General features: G+C 40.1%; 6 protein-coding genes across 8 annotated transcripts; all 6 read right to left on the bottom strand.

Annotated features, from left to right (window-relative positions):
• Positions 1-3: 3 nt before the first annotated feature.
• On the bottom strand, positions 4-2,172 carry LOC108565070 (ubiquitin-conjugating enzyme E2-24 kDa). The gene is made up of 4 exons (XM_017924344.1): positions 2,056-2,172; positions 1,389-1,590; positions 1,058-1,325; positions 4-995 (listed from the first exon to the last, which is right to left on the bottom strand). The coding sequence occupies exons 2-4, from the start codon at positions 1,581-1,583 to the stop codon at positions 898-900; spliced, it is 561 nt and encodes a 186-aa protein (XP_017779833.1). The 5' UTR covers positions 1,584-1,590; positions 2,056-2,172; the 3' UTR covers positions 4-897.
• A 226-nt stretch (positions 2,173-2,398) lies between these two features.
• Positions 2,399-3,082, bottom strand: LOC108565073 (39S ribosomal protein L40, mitochondrial). Its single transcript, XM_017924348.1, has one exon. It carries the CDS (start codon positions 3,007-3,009, stop codon positions 2,431-2,433), a length of 579 nt encoding a protein of 192 aa, XP_017779837.1. The 5' UTR covers positions 3,010-3,082; the 3' UTR covers positions 2,399-2,430.
• Positions 3,083-3,288: 206 nt separating this feature from the next.
• On the bottom strand, positions 3,289-4,360 carry LOC108565071 (60S ribosomal protein L10). The gene is made up of 4 exons (XM_017924345.1): positions 4,280-4,360; positions 4,136-4,164; positions 3,753-4,058; positions 3,289-3,671 (listed from the first exon to the last, which is right to left on the bottom strand). Exons 2-4 carry the CDS (start codon positions 4,156-4,158, stop codon positions 3,341-3,343), a joined length of 660 nt encoding a protein of 219 aa, XP_017779834.1. The 5' UTR covers positions 4,159-4,164; positions 4,280-4,360; the 3' UTR covers positions 3,289-3,340.
• Positions 4,361-5,519: 1,159 nt separating this feature from the next.
• Positions 5,520-7,836, bottom strand: LOC108565082 (E3 ubiquitin-protein ligase MGRN1). Of its 2 annotated transcripts, none has more exons than XM_017924362.1 (8): positions 7,645-7,836; positions 7,468-7,586; positions 6,981-7,413; positions 6,769-6,920; positions 6,487-6,711; positions 6,211-6,411; positions 5,892-6,153; positions 5,520-5,829 (listed from the first exon to the last, which is right to left on the bottom strand). In XM_017924362.1, exons 1-8 carry the CDS (start codon positions 7,730-7,732, stop codon positions 5,585-5,587), a joined length of 1,725 nt encoding a protein of 574 aa, XP_017779851.1. In that variant the 5' UTR covers positions 7,733-7,836; the 3' UTR covers positions 5,520-5,584. The 2 variants fall into 2 exon arrangements, with proteins under 2 accessions (XP_017779851.1, XP_017779850.1); XM_017924361.1 differs by having other exon boundaries at positions 6,472-6,711; positions 7,645-7,835.
• Positions 7,837-8,554: 718 nt separating this feature from the next.
• On the bottom strand, positions 8,555-9,809 carry LOC108565072 (thyrotropin-releasing hormone receptor-like). Of its 2 annotated transcripts, XM_017924347.1 has the most exons (2): positions 9,636-9,809; positions 8,555-9,542 (listed from the first exon to the last, which is right to left on the bottom strand). In XM_017924347.1, the coding sequence occupies exon 2, from the start codon at positions 9,536-9,538 to the stop codon at positions 8,792-8,794; it is 747 nt and encodes a 248-aa protein (XP_017779836.1). In that variant the 5' UTR covers positions 9,539-9,542; positions 9,636-9,809; the 3' UTR covers positions 8,555-8,791. The 2 variants fall into 2 exon arrangements, with proteins under 2 accessions (XP_017779836.1, XP_017779835.1); XM_017924346.1 differs by having other exon boundaries at positions 8,555-9,809.
• Positions 9,810-9,893: 84 nt separating this feature from the next.
• On the bottom strand, positions 9,894-11,057 carry LOC108565069 (thyrotropin-releasing hormone receptor-like; the record flags this gene model as incomplete). Its single annotated transcript, XM_017924342.1, has 1 exon — positions 9,894-11,057. A coding segment is annotated over one exon (762 nt), but the record flags the coding sequence as incomplete, so codon positions are not given.
• Between the last annotated feature and the right edge of the window lie 2,266 nt (positions 11,058-13,323).

Genomic DNA, 13,323 nt, shown 5'->3' on the forward strand with positions numbered 1-13,323 from the left:
TAATGCAGTTCCACATATAGTTTATTTTCTTCTGTTTCGCACTTTCTCCAATTTAATAATAAGACTATTACTTTCTGCACATACAACATCGAATCATATACACAAGAAATATCTTATTGTATAATATATATTATGTATATATATATATTTTAATATATTCAATCTTAATAATAATATTTATGTACAGATACAGGAGATGCAGCGATGGTGCAGTTTCGATTGCTCCTGTAAATGCAGTTATAGATGAAAAACAAACGAACGACATACAGACAATTGAATAACTGAGAACCTTGTGTGATATGATTTCCTTTGTTCTGTTCAAACATTGAAAGGACGAAGAAAAAATATAATATGAAACAAGTATACAGAAAGAGAGAGTGAATATACAACTTAAATTATCGAATACATGTAATAATGTAGCTAATCAACTTAGTCCAAACGAACGAGTCTATTTACAGAGTAAACCAGATGAGAATCCGGATTTGATACTTTGACAAAAAAAAAATGTTAACGGGGGGAAACACCACACTTATTACGATTTAATAAAAAAAAGCGTGTATAATAAATCTCAGGAACTTATACTTAGTGCCCTCACAAAAAAAACAACTATATTAATAAGAATTAAGAAGTATAGTATTACGAGGAGGAATGATCGTAGCCGAAGTAAATATAATAAGAAAGGAAACTTAAAAAACGTCTGCATTGGTTTTCCTGGACTATGAACTACATGTGGGCGTGGGGAAGTCGTATATATATTTTTTGTTGAGAGAAAAACTTACATACGTCGAGAAACAATTTCCTCTAATTACATACATATACGTAAGATGATTGGATGAGGGGCGGTGGAGAGAGAATCGAATTAAACGATCTGTGGGGGTGGTTTCGAGTTTGGGGCGATCACGTAGCATACCGTTTAGTCCAATGCCGGGCTGTGCGATCGTGTTCCTCCCTGTTTTGCAAATACTGAGTGGCTATGCTTCCCACCAACGGGTCCGCTGAAATTAGATGGAAATCAAATAATCGCTCATAACCTCTACAGCATATCTAATCTAAATACCTGGATTGCAGTCTGTTAGCAGGGAACAAATGGAAAGCAAGACTTTGGAAATTGTCAATGCTGGTGACCAGTTATCTTTGAGAATGTCTAGGCAGATGACGCCCTGGCTGTTTATATTGCAATGATAGATCCTGGTGCGAAAGGTCACTTTCGGTGGCTTGAAGGGGTATTCATGTGAGAAGTGAATATCTAGGAAAAACACGCCACCTTCATATACGGAACCCGGTGGCCCGAGTATGGTGGAGACCCATTCATAGAAGTTGTCACCCTAAAATACAATCATATCAGCCAATGTCCAATTACAATACACAATCAAAGTTGCAAAATTTACTTTGGGTCCAGCGCTGCAATTTGGTGGCGGATCTAAGGTGATTTCGGCGAGTTCCTTTTGGATCCTTTTGGCGGAGGTGCAGAGAACTTTCGGTATTTTCGGATTAGGTTTGCTCTCCTTATTCTCGGGCTTCTGGTCCCCGACGGCTGCACCTCCTCGTCCCCGACCGGTACCGCTGGAACCAGCTGAAGACATGGCGAACCTAGGGCAAAACAAACGACGACGATGAAGACACTTGTTGTACAGTTGCGAATAGGACCGGTGCAATTACGGGCGTTCGCAAAATTCAGGTGCGAAATGACCCTAATGTTGTTTAAGGGCTGCTAATGGCCAGCGCGGACGGCCATTTTGTGCTTTGCCTTAGGTATTTTATTGAAAACCCCGTGAAAGGTGAAATAAACCCGGGGGAAAACGGAAGCGTCTGGAGTCTCGGAAGAGTCACCGATTGATCGACGCCGCATGTAGGACCATCGATTGAGGAAATCGCGTCCGTTTCAGATGAAAACAATCGCGCCCCGAGAGCGCGGATCTTTTTTTTTTCGATCCTTTGTCAGTCACAGTCAGTAGGATCAAGGATTCCCCGGTCGGGATTAGCAAGTCCCGCAGGACGACATCACCGTGCTGGTCATCATGATGTTGTCCATTCGACGGACCTCCAATTGCTCACCTTTATCTCAGGAGTGCTCGATCAAATCACGCAGAACTTTCGGCAAATTTTAACTACACACTCCCTTTTTGCACTAGACTGACTCAACTATGGCTCATGGCGTTCGTTGAATTCCTTCCCATACCAACCTGAAAACCCTTAAAGTCACCAGCTGGGTCGAAATGAAAATAATAACAATAATAAACCAATAGGAGTCGGTCGGATACACCGCAAGGATGAATCAGAATACAATTTGCGAATCGAATCAAATCAATCAAATTCTAAAGGGACTGAGCAAATGGGAAGATGGATTTAAATGAAAAATAAACACGATTGTCAATTTGTTTTTTTTTTAATTACGATATTTAGCTAAATTTTATTTTCAATATTCCACAATCACCACTGTCTAGATACATCTACGTAATCTCCATCTGGGGCTTCGTAATCATCGATTTTCGGAGTGTTTACGGGGCCCACTGCGTTGAATGGTAATAGTGTAAAATCTACCTGGATTGCTTCCTGATATAATTCTTCTGATTCTTTCCTCAGCTCATCCAATGCATGTTGCTGAGAGAAAGCTATTCTATCCAACATCTGCAAATCTCTCAGATGTTGATCCCTTCGGTACTTGGCCCAACTCTTTTCTAACAGAATTCTTCCCTCAAGAACTTCCTCAGAGAGCTTCACTGCTGGTCTCACATATTGTGGATCTTTATCAAATAAGTGGATGGGAGCTTCGCATTCGTCAATAGGTTTCATCTGCCTCGAATTCTTCTCCAGTTTTCTAATTTGCTTCTCAATCTTTTTCTTCTTCCTGTCATCCCTGGCTTTAACGATAGATGGGTCGATACGTTTCTTCCTTTTAAGCGGTTCCGCGAACAGGCAGGGGGTGGTCTGAATGAACTTCGCCGGGGTCGTAGCAATGCCCCTCACCTGTCCCAAAGACAGCCTACCGAACGCGGACACGAAATTCATATTCGATAACCTTAAATTAAAGATACTCCTAACTTTTTCAGGTTATGTAAACATTTTGATTATGCAACCAAATATACACACAAACTGTATTAGCCTTATCAGGTTTACAAAACGAAGAAACCTATCTATATTATCATTATGATAAAACTTTTATGGTCTTATTCTTATATGTGGAAGAAGGAAACAATAGAATATTATAATTTGTATTGGATCATTAGAGATATCAATTCAAGAAGTATAGGGGGAATAATATTAGGTGAAAAATTAAAAACTTTGTAGTATTTTCTTTTTAAATTATATTATAAGTCCTTTTAGTAAAAATAAACAATGTTTAAGCAGAAGCTAATTCTACTTGGACTTTCTTCCACTCGGCGAGTGGTCCATGCTCCCTTCTGTATTGAACGTTGCAACCGTCTTGCTTCAGACGACCTGTATCCCTAAGGTTTTCGTATTCTTCCTTCTCGAATTTGGTGAATCCCCATTTCTTAGAGATGTAGATCTTTTGACGACCTGGGAACTTGAACTTGGCACGACGGAGAGCCTCGATAACTTGAGCCTTGTAACGGTCACTGGACCTAACGCTCATGATGGGCTGTCCAATGCGGACACGGGCTACGGTACCTTGCGGCTTACCGAACGCACCTCTCATTCCAGTTTGAAGCCTAAAATTAGAAATTTGATCATAGTAAATATTTTCTTTGTCACAGATTTAAGTGGGCTTGTTTGTACAAACAATAACATACCTATCAGCTCCAGCGCACGACAACATCTTGTTGATTCTAATAACATGGAAAGGATGCAACCTCATACGGATGTGGAATTGATCTTTACCGCAGTTCTTGACCAGGTATTTGTTGCAGCAAATACGTCCAGCTTCAAGCGCTTCGGAGCTGAGCTGTTCATATTCGTCAGACACCAAATGCACGCAGAGTGGGAAGTCATCGACGGCGGCCTTCTTTCTGCCCAAATCGAAAATACGGATTTTAGCGTCTGGCACACCACGACAGAACCGAGACTTGGGGTACGGCTTGTTTTTGCAGTAGCGATAACTGAAAAGGCAAATAAAAACAAATGGTTGTAGCCACAAGATGTTTGGTTATGTGTACGATGGCAACAAACAACTTACCATCTCGCTGGACGACGACCCATTTTGGCCTAAAAAACACAAGAAATATTATTACCACTGTGTTCTAATACTATTATAGTATATTTTTGCAAAAATATTAGTTTATTTACTGCAATGATTCTAAAAATATTGGGAGATACTTACTCGAGTCGAACTACTAAGCCAAAAGGAAACTAATCGAAAGGAATGTCAAAAGGAAAACACTGTACCAACCTAATAGCGTTATGCGATCGCAGCGACATCTTCTGCTTAAGCAACTCGCCCGGGAATTTAAAATTGTTTTTCATACCACGGAAATAAAAATCGATTTAAATGATTATTATATAATAATAATAATAATTTATTGGCCAAACATCAATACATAAGAAGAAGAAAAAAAGTACAATTTATACATAAATAAATTTTAACATACAATAAAAAAAAAAATATTAATAGGCAGGCCAAAGGGCTAACGACCGAGGTCTTTCCGCTCTAATTATTATAAATTTTCGGATTTGCAGAAACCAGGAAAAGGAAGGTCCCGTAGAAGATTAACATCGAAGATACATGATAATAATGACTGGCGTTAAGCGACATTAGGACGCAGCTAAATTTAGAAAAGCACCTTTCCAATTGGAGGTGAAGAATGATTATTTTGTAAAAAAAAGATTATTTGATGTACAATGCAATGTTTAACAGGAAAATATTTCCTCTGATATTAATTTGTAAAGAGAAAGTTGGAAGAAGGTGTGTATCATAAATAGAAGAAGAGTTTAATTAACTAATTTATTTTTGGTATTTAGTTTCAAATAGAGTAAATAATAAGAAATCTGGTGACCCTAGGAATAAATAAATCTGACGTGTTGTGTCTATCGTGTTTGAAATTCGCAGTTTCTTTCGTGGTGTTTCCGAGTTCTTGTTTATTTGTAACATTTTTGTTTTAAAATTTTGGAAATGGATAGCAACGGGAGCTTCTTCATAAAGGTGCTTATCCTGATAATGGATATAGGCATCGTGATCTTTAATCTGCTCTCGTTCAATCGAATCTTCTCGAAGGTGAGCGGTGACAGTAGCAAAGAGATGCGGAATCGCAGCCAGCAGACGTATATAGCCGGCGACAGCATGGATAGCAGCAGCAGCAAAATGATCGACAGGAAGCTGAATTACATCTACAAGCCGGGAATGGGAAAGTGCATGCCGCAACCGGCGCCTTTCAGAGGAAGCCACCATAGCACATCCATCCCAACGAATCCGAAGTACTCGCTGGAGCGCACCAGCGCCAGAGACTTTGTGTGTAAACGCGACAAGCTATCGCACACGTGTTTCTGCGATCTGTGCAAACGCCAATTAGTTTGTAAATAAAATTGCCTGTCTCTGTGAGAGTCGTGGTCTGTGTCTACATCAATTTGCCCTTAACATATACATATATTTAACATACACCAAAATAACATAGAGTAGCAGAAATCTTGCTTATATCTGCACCGCCCTATCTGCGCTACCGTTGTTTCCTGCTAATGCCAGCAGGTGTCTAGTGCTGGAGCCGCTCGTGTAACTGTCTTGACTGCTTCGAGCGCTCGCTTGGGACATAGGTGTTCCGGGCAACCTCTGTGGTGTGCTCTCAATGGAACTGAGTATTCCCTCGGCCTCATTTGGGGCTCCTTCCTCCGGCGTATAATAATCAGATTCGTCTCCGCGTTCTTTATCACATTCTTTACCTATAAGAAAAAACAAATAATATGAAAACTTATCTGGGGTCCGACAAGACTGTAGACCGTACCATTAGTCTTATTTTCTTCTTCGAGATCCTTTTCCTGCTCAACATCCTCTTCGTCAGCATCACCTACCTCTGCCCCATCAATAGTTTCAACAACATCTTCAATATTTAAAGCCACGTCATTTTTCTGGAGCAAAGGAGACAATTTCTCTGCCTCGCTGTCCTCATCTAAATCGTTACTTTCTTGCTCGCTCTTGTTCTTATTCTTAAGTAAAGTGGAGCTTTCTTTTCCCTCCTCTCGTGGCATTAACACGGACATTCCAAACTAAAATAAACATGAAAATATAATGTTTCTTTCCATTCAATTAGCTAAATAACGCACCTCCAGTGATCCAGCGTCTTGTTCTTTGCTAGATTTGGACTGTCTGTTGAGTATTTGAGCTGCTTGAATTGCGGTTTCGTTCTCTGGCGTTTCAACTAAATCGGGCATGGTAGCCGCCGGAGCTCTGGGAATGCAAGGTCCATTGAGGGCTTCTATTAAAGAAACGGCCTCGTAACCAGGAGGAATGTTCTCGCAATTACCCTAAAAAATATATCATTTAGTATTTCAGTTAATAGAAGCATACTCTTAAAAATAACGCACATCTGGTAAACTCACAGAAGCCAACACTGCATTCCCCGTCTTCTGTAACGCTCTAATTTGCAGGAGGGCCCTGAACGGTGCCCTGCAAATCGGGCAATTGTTCGCTTGGTACCTAAGTGAATCGGCACAATTGTTGCACAAGCATAAATGCCTGCAAGGTAATATCAACGTGTCCCGTACATCACACATGCAAATGACACATTCGGATCCATTATCTTCGCCATCATCGTCATTGCATTGCTAAAAAAATATATGTAATTGAATAAACGGTAATCAATAGGATTTAAATTATTGAACCGTTTCATTATTTTTATTTTCAATGCCGTAAATCTCTTGCAATAGATAGCACAATCCATCGACGAACAACTTTTGTTTGAGTGCTTTCAACACGAAAGTACCATCAGACATCTTCTCAACGGTGGCGTAAGTAGCGTGCGATTGCCGCATATCTGAGAAATTAACAAAATAAAATAGTATGTTCTATGGTACAGCTAGAGTAAATCTTCAACCTTCTGGTCCTTCCTCAGCGACACAGTGTATAGCAATTGGAATGACCTCGCGTTCCATGTCGTATAGCAAATCGTCCTCGGAGAACTGCGATGGGTCGAAGACGTGTGCCATCTGGCAGAATTGCTGATTTGCTCCACGTTTGAAGTGATATGTTTCTGAAGTGGTCCTCGGGTCTCTAGATATGTAGGTCACGTTGCCAGTGCTGTGGTCTTCCATGCACAGGTAGTGTATGGTGATCGAGCATCTTACGTCGCAATCGAACGTGAATTCTATATTGAAAAACGACGGCCTTCCAACCTCCACGTCGCAATCCAATCGCGGTTTTGTGTAGTCTGCAGATGCTCTAACAAACCTCAATGATTCTTTCCTAATATTCACCAAACTCTTAAGAGTTTTCGTGGGTTCATTGGGCTGCGGCGGTGGATATGGAAACTGAAAGCAATTATTATTGGTATTGATTGATGGTTTTTTAATTGCTCAACTCACTGGTGTTGGTTTGCTGCCTAGGAAATTCAAGTCTGTATTTTCACCAAACAGATAGGATTCTGGCTGTGGTGTATCGAACCTCTCACCTCCCATGATGAAGTGGCTCCCAAAGTAGCTGCCTACAAAGATGTACATTGAACTAGTTTGAATTGCTCAAATCAATTTTCATTAATATACCTGATCTTGGAGGATATCTGTAGGCGTGCGTCGGCACCACGTCCACTTCTTCGACACCCGCATTCTGTCTGCTCGTTATCGCGCCCATTTGTAGTTGTGATTACAATGATAATATTGTTATTGTTTTGATAAGCACTTCTTGACAATTGAATATCAGCTGTGTGTACTATGTTTTTTCTCCTTCTGACATTTCTGCAGGTGGCAACAGCAATACCAATTCAAGAAAAAAACCAAATTTTGAATCATCTTTCATTATTTTCACGTTATTCAATACATTTTGATCTTTACATTTAGTCGTTTGCATCATTAATTTATGTGGCAACTTCCCCCCGAAACATATTAATTTTAAAAATTCTATTAGAGTTATAACCGTATGTAAAGTAACACCTAAAAAAGTGGTCGATATGCATCGTAAAGCTGGTAAAAGAAGGTCGTGGCAATAAAAAATGCAATTTGCACAACTATTAGATATGACTAAACTCTTAAAGAGTATTGTGTAAGCAATAGAACCTTGATAAGAAATTATGTAGGTTATGCAACTTAATTAACTTTCAAATAAACGAATTGAAATATGTAGGGAGGGGAAATAAAATACTACTTAGATGTGTTAATATTAGTTTATTTATTATCTAACCATAGACTTAAATAAGAATTTTATGTGTAAAAACTTAAAATATAAAAATCTTCTTCTTATACGTTTAAATATCACACATTTATCAATGCATATGGAAAAGTGAGAGTAATTAACTAGAAATAAACGTATAGTTAAATTTGTCATTAGGTAATATATATGTAAACATGTATATAATATAATATTTTTGTTTGTTTATACATAATAATCTCAGATATTTACAATGGCATTATACAAAATATAATATATATATTTTAACTATATAATATAAATTGACTGTATACAATGTTTGTCCTTTAAATATGCGCTTAATAGGAACATAAAAAGAGCCAATATTTATGTACATGTATATATTTTATGCGTAGGCCAATATATTCAAGTCAAGTGTGAGGCCAAGCGCTCTTTTCTATCTCTCTCCTCTCATTCTGTCTCTCTAACCATACAGTATATGCTAATCGAAAAATAAATCAAATCCTTTTGGCGGGCGAACATAAATCGCTTGATCCGAACATCCCTCTATACAAAACTTTCGCCGGAGATTAACCTGTGACCGGATCTAGGCGCTCTGACGTAAACCTCCTGATCGGAAACATCTTTGACTCCTCTCTCCGAGTTCTTGGAGTTGTTGTTTTTCCCGTGTCTGCTGAGGAAGGATTCGGAAGTGTGCTGTGTGGAGTTGTTGGTGGAAGAGGTGGTGTTGAACGTGTTTTTCCTGTTAATATCCGTCTTCCCTTTGTAGCCGGCGCCTGTGAAGACGTGACCTAGGCCGCAGACGCGCAAGAATCCGCCGCGGAATTTGGAGCTCATGATGTTGTAGAGGATGGGATTGATGGCGGAGTTGATATGGAACATGATGCGGCAGAAGTAGAGTAGGTTGTAGTAGCGCTCCAATCCGATCTTCAAGATGTTCTCTGCAGGAACTACGATGATCCAGAGGGTGAAAGCTCTGAACGGAAGGAGACATATGAAGAAGGCCAGCACGACCGTTCCCAGCATGATGACCAGCTGCTTCCTATACTTGATCACACTCTGCGTTTGTGCCGCGCTGTTCTTGTAGGGTGCCATCAAGTTTGGGTGTCCCATCAAGGTTTTGGCGATCAGTGCGTATAGTATAACGAGCACGACCAATGGAAGAAAAAAGAACACGGCTATGGAGAGGATGAAGTACATGGACTTCATCCAGGTCTCCACCGTGCTGAAGCACACCGAGACCATCGTGTTGTCGTAGTACTGCTCCACGCTGTACTGTGTTATAGCCAACATTGGACTGCAAAAACAACCGATCATTATATTGAAATGTAAAAGAGCGCACGGTGATAATGCTAGCATGATTTGCTGTTTCCTAATTTGCTGTACTTACACGTGTTTCAATGTTTTCTTGTGTGCTGTTCGTGGTTAATGTCTACGTGTTCATGATTTTGTAAATGCTGCTAGATAAGAAATAATAGTAATACAAGTGAATGAAAAATAAAGAAAAGACACACACACACAAAGAACAGCTACTTCTATTGCAAGAAAATAAAGGTATGTAAAATGTTCTTTAATTAACGAAAATAATTAAGAAAAAACAAATATTACAAAATACAATTAATGATACAATTATTATATCTTTGGCGACGCGAAGATCCCGCTTGGTTTCCTAGTAAATAAGCTCGCGCGAATAATTTATAAATGCAAAGTATAGCATTGGACGCAAGCGGAATCCTCTTTAAACTAAACTATAATATTTGTATTAATACTATGTAAATATATGTAAGTCTAAGTATATAAATGTAGATAAAGTCTCTAAATGTGGTCTACTTAATTAGTTGCCATGGATAACCTAAGCCCTTAGTAAAGGTTACAATTGTTGAAATAATTTAGGTCACGCATGCAATGCACTGTATATAGTGATGTGTTTTTGTTGTTGTTTATGTTGTCATTGGAAAGGGATTTAACGTACACACAGGGATTGGTTGGTGGTTCAATAAACACGTACATTATAAATTATAGATTGAAATAATAACAATAATAATATATGTTAAACGAAGCTCTCTTCGTCGGGGGATCGTTTACTGTATTTTTCGCGCAACGCCAGCGTTGTCTCGTCGCATACGACGTCCAGGTTCGGATTGTGCGAGGTCGAGGGTGGAGGTGGGTTGCCGGTCTTGAAGAAGCGTTGGTGATGCTGGTGGTTGATGGTAGCGCGACGGGCGGTGCCGAAGGAGGAGGAATTGTTGCGAGAGGAGCTGGAGGCTCGGCGCCATATGAAGCCGTATTCGGAGCATATAATGAAGCCGGTGCGGAACTTGGAACTCATTAGATTGTAGAGGATGGGATTGATCGCCGAGTTGATGTAGACCATGATGCGACAGAAGTAGAGGATATTGTAGTAGCGTTCGACGCCGAGCGCGTACACCCTCTCCTCAGGCACAATTATGATCCAGAGGGTGAAGACGCGGAAGGGAATGAGGCAGAGGAAGAAGCTGAGCACGACGGTGCCGAGCATGAGAATGACCTGGCGACGGGCGCGTGTCGAATACGTGTCGAGGTGCTTGTTGAGGACGAGGCTGGCCGCATTCGAGATCAGGTTGCGGGCGATGATGAGGTAGAGGACAACGAGCACGACGAAGGGAACTATGAAAAACAGGAACACGCTGCTCAAGAAATAGAGTGCCGACCAGAATGTGTTCGCCCTGGTTTGGCACACCGGCACTTTGGATCCATCGAAGTACTCCACCTGGCGGTACTCGGCTATTCCGAGGATCGGACTGAAAAAGAATAACAATTCCAGCAAACAACACTTTCAACCGCTCCAAACTTTACCCTCATCCTTATTCAATAGAATTACACAAAATAAGTTATATTCTAGCGAAAGCCACAGCTCGAGCACCTGGATTCCCGATTAGTATAAGCAAAATCGATATTTAAAAACATTCCCATCCGCAACAAATACAAACTAATACATTTTTCTTAAACGAAAAAGAAGCTAATTGAAGAATTATATCAAATTATATTCATAAGTGAGTATTGAATTTCGTTGCTAATATGGTTTTGTTTATGCATAGAAGTTGACGCAACTACAGTTTGCGCTTGCAAAGAGTATTATTCTAAAGGTTAACTTTGCTCCGGTTAAGATTGCATCTTTAATCCAAACTATATTAGTAAAAAAAAGTAATACAGTTTTAAACTCTCAGATTGCGCCGCATCCTCGTGGATTTATTTAATTGCCACTCTATTTCATCGATTGGCTTTAGTCGTTTCATTCCCGTTAAATAATAAAACTCGTCGTGACCTTTGAAAATTCTACTCCAAGCGGAAGTACTAAATGTGCGATAATAATTTCGGGATATGTTGTTTGTCTGATGTTTAAAGATCAAATTTATGTCGAATGCAAAGTGATTGTCTTTTGAAAAGCCATTAAGCACCAATTAGGGCGAAAGAAATAGGGACTCAAAATATGAGATAAAAGGGAGGAAAAGAATGAGATTTAAAGTCGAAAAGCGGGTTTTTATCTAATTTTCATTTGGTTGTAGGTCGACGCTGACGTCAGTTTAGTTTCTAAGGCCGGTCGCAGGTGAGTAGATCTTAATTACCGGATAATTGACTGATGGCACTTTGCGGGATTGTTAAAGTCGAAAGGACGTCGAGCGCCGTTAAATTGGAGCGAGCGACTCTCCGGAAACTTTGTTTAAAGGTTAAGTGGAATACTGTTGCTGATTACAAGGAAAAACGGGACGCCGAAATATGAGAGCGTCGCGTGCTCAAATGCATTCGCCGCGAACATCCATTCATTCAACTATTCTCATCCATCCCTCTTATTCCCACCCCAATTGTTTATCGCTCACACAACCAACCACACCCCCCCCCCCAAAAGCATAGTCATCATCATCATCTTAGTCGTCTTCGTCATACCGAAGGGGATGAGAGACACTTGACTACAAATTGTGTCCTATGACCTAAATATAAACAGATTGCGCCCCGGCGCCTCCGCCCCCTCCGGGAACTTATTGCTTTCTGATACAAAAATAAATCTACCTACTGACACGAAAATAATTCCCGCCACGAAATAACTATGACCTGATGATTATCGCCGTCCCCCTTCGCTTCCATCCAATACCACTACCAATACACGAAAACCTATCGAGGAACACAAAAACGCATACACACACACACACATGACCACACAAAATCAAAATCTGAAAGAATATTCCCTGAGGCCTTCAACCTTTTGTATTTAAACCATCCGAAATGAAAAATAACAGATTGTTGAAACGAAACCAAAAAGAACGAAGGAATATACACAAAATAAATAACCGCCTACAGCGGGAGAATATTAAATTAAAATATATGAAATGATAATAATAAGACAAAAAACAACAAATTTCACAAAGGTTATTTCACTCTGACTAATGACGCACAACATATGGAGAGGCTAGGCAAACATATAGACAAACAATCACAGGACGGGAACTGGGGGTAGTAGCAGTAGTCGTAAACAAGTAGGCGGAGGGTGTTTCGTTAATATTTTCATTTCACCGGATTCCTTACTATAGTAATTATTTCTTTTTAGCCGACTGGTTCCTCGATTATATATTGTGTTTCTCGCGTTGATTGCGTTTTCGGGGAGGTGGAGAGGATTTTCTTCTTCCTTTTGTTTTATTTCTTTCCTTTTTTCGACATCTTCTTATTTTGAGTGAAAGTGGCAAAATCGCGGGGGTGTGAGTGAGTGAGTGTGCACGCTTCCAGTCTCATTAGTGATGACGGTAAAACCATACCCTTGTTGAAGCGGCGGGCGGTGGTCCCCCCTCTCCAACTTAATGTTTCCACGCGCGGACCGCCCACCCTTCAGTCAACCGATTCCCGCCCTCTCGAATTTTCGCAATGTCACCGACCAAAACGACTATAAAAAAAAAATGAGCAAGTGCTTGATTTCGAATGAAGGGTGTAAATGGTAAACCTATCCACTACAAACAATTAAATGTTGCGAATTGTAATCGAATGCAGTCTCGTAATTAAGTGAAGAGTAGGAATAATCCTTGGATTATTAACTTTACTGTTGTTTGTTT

Source organism: Nicrophorus vespilloides, unplaced genomic scaffold (genome assembly GCF_001412225.1).
Source record: "Nicrophorus vespilloides isolate i.1.1-1 unplaced genomic scaffold, Nicve_v1.0, whole genome shotgun sequence".
NCBI classification, from domain to species: Eukaryota; Metazoa; Arthropoda; class Insecta; order Coleoptera; family Silphidae; genus Nicrophorus; species Nicrophorus vespilloides.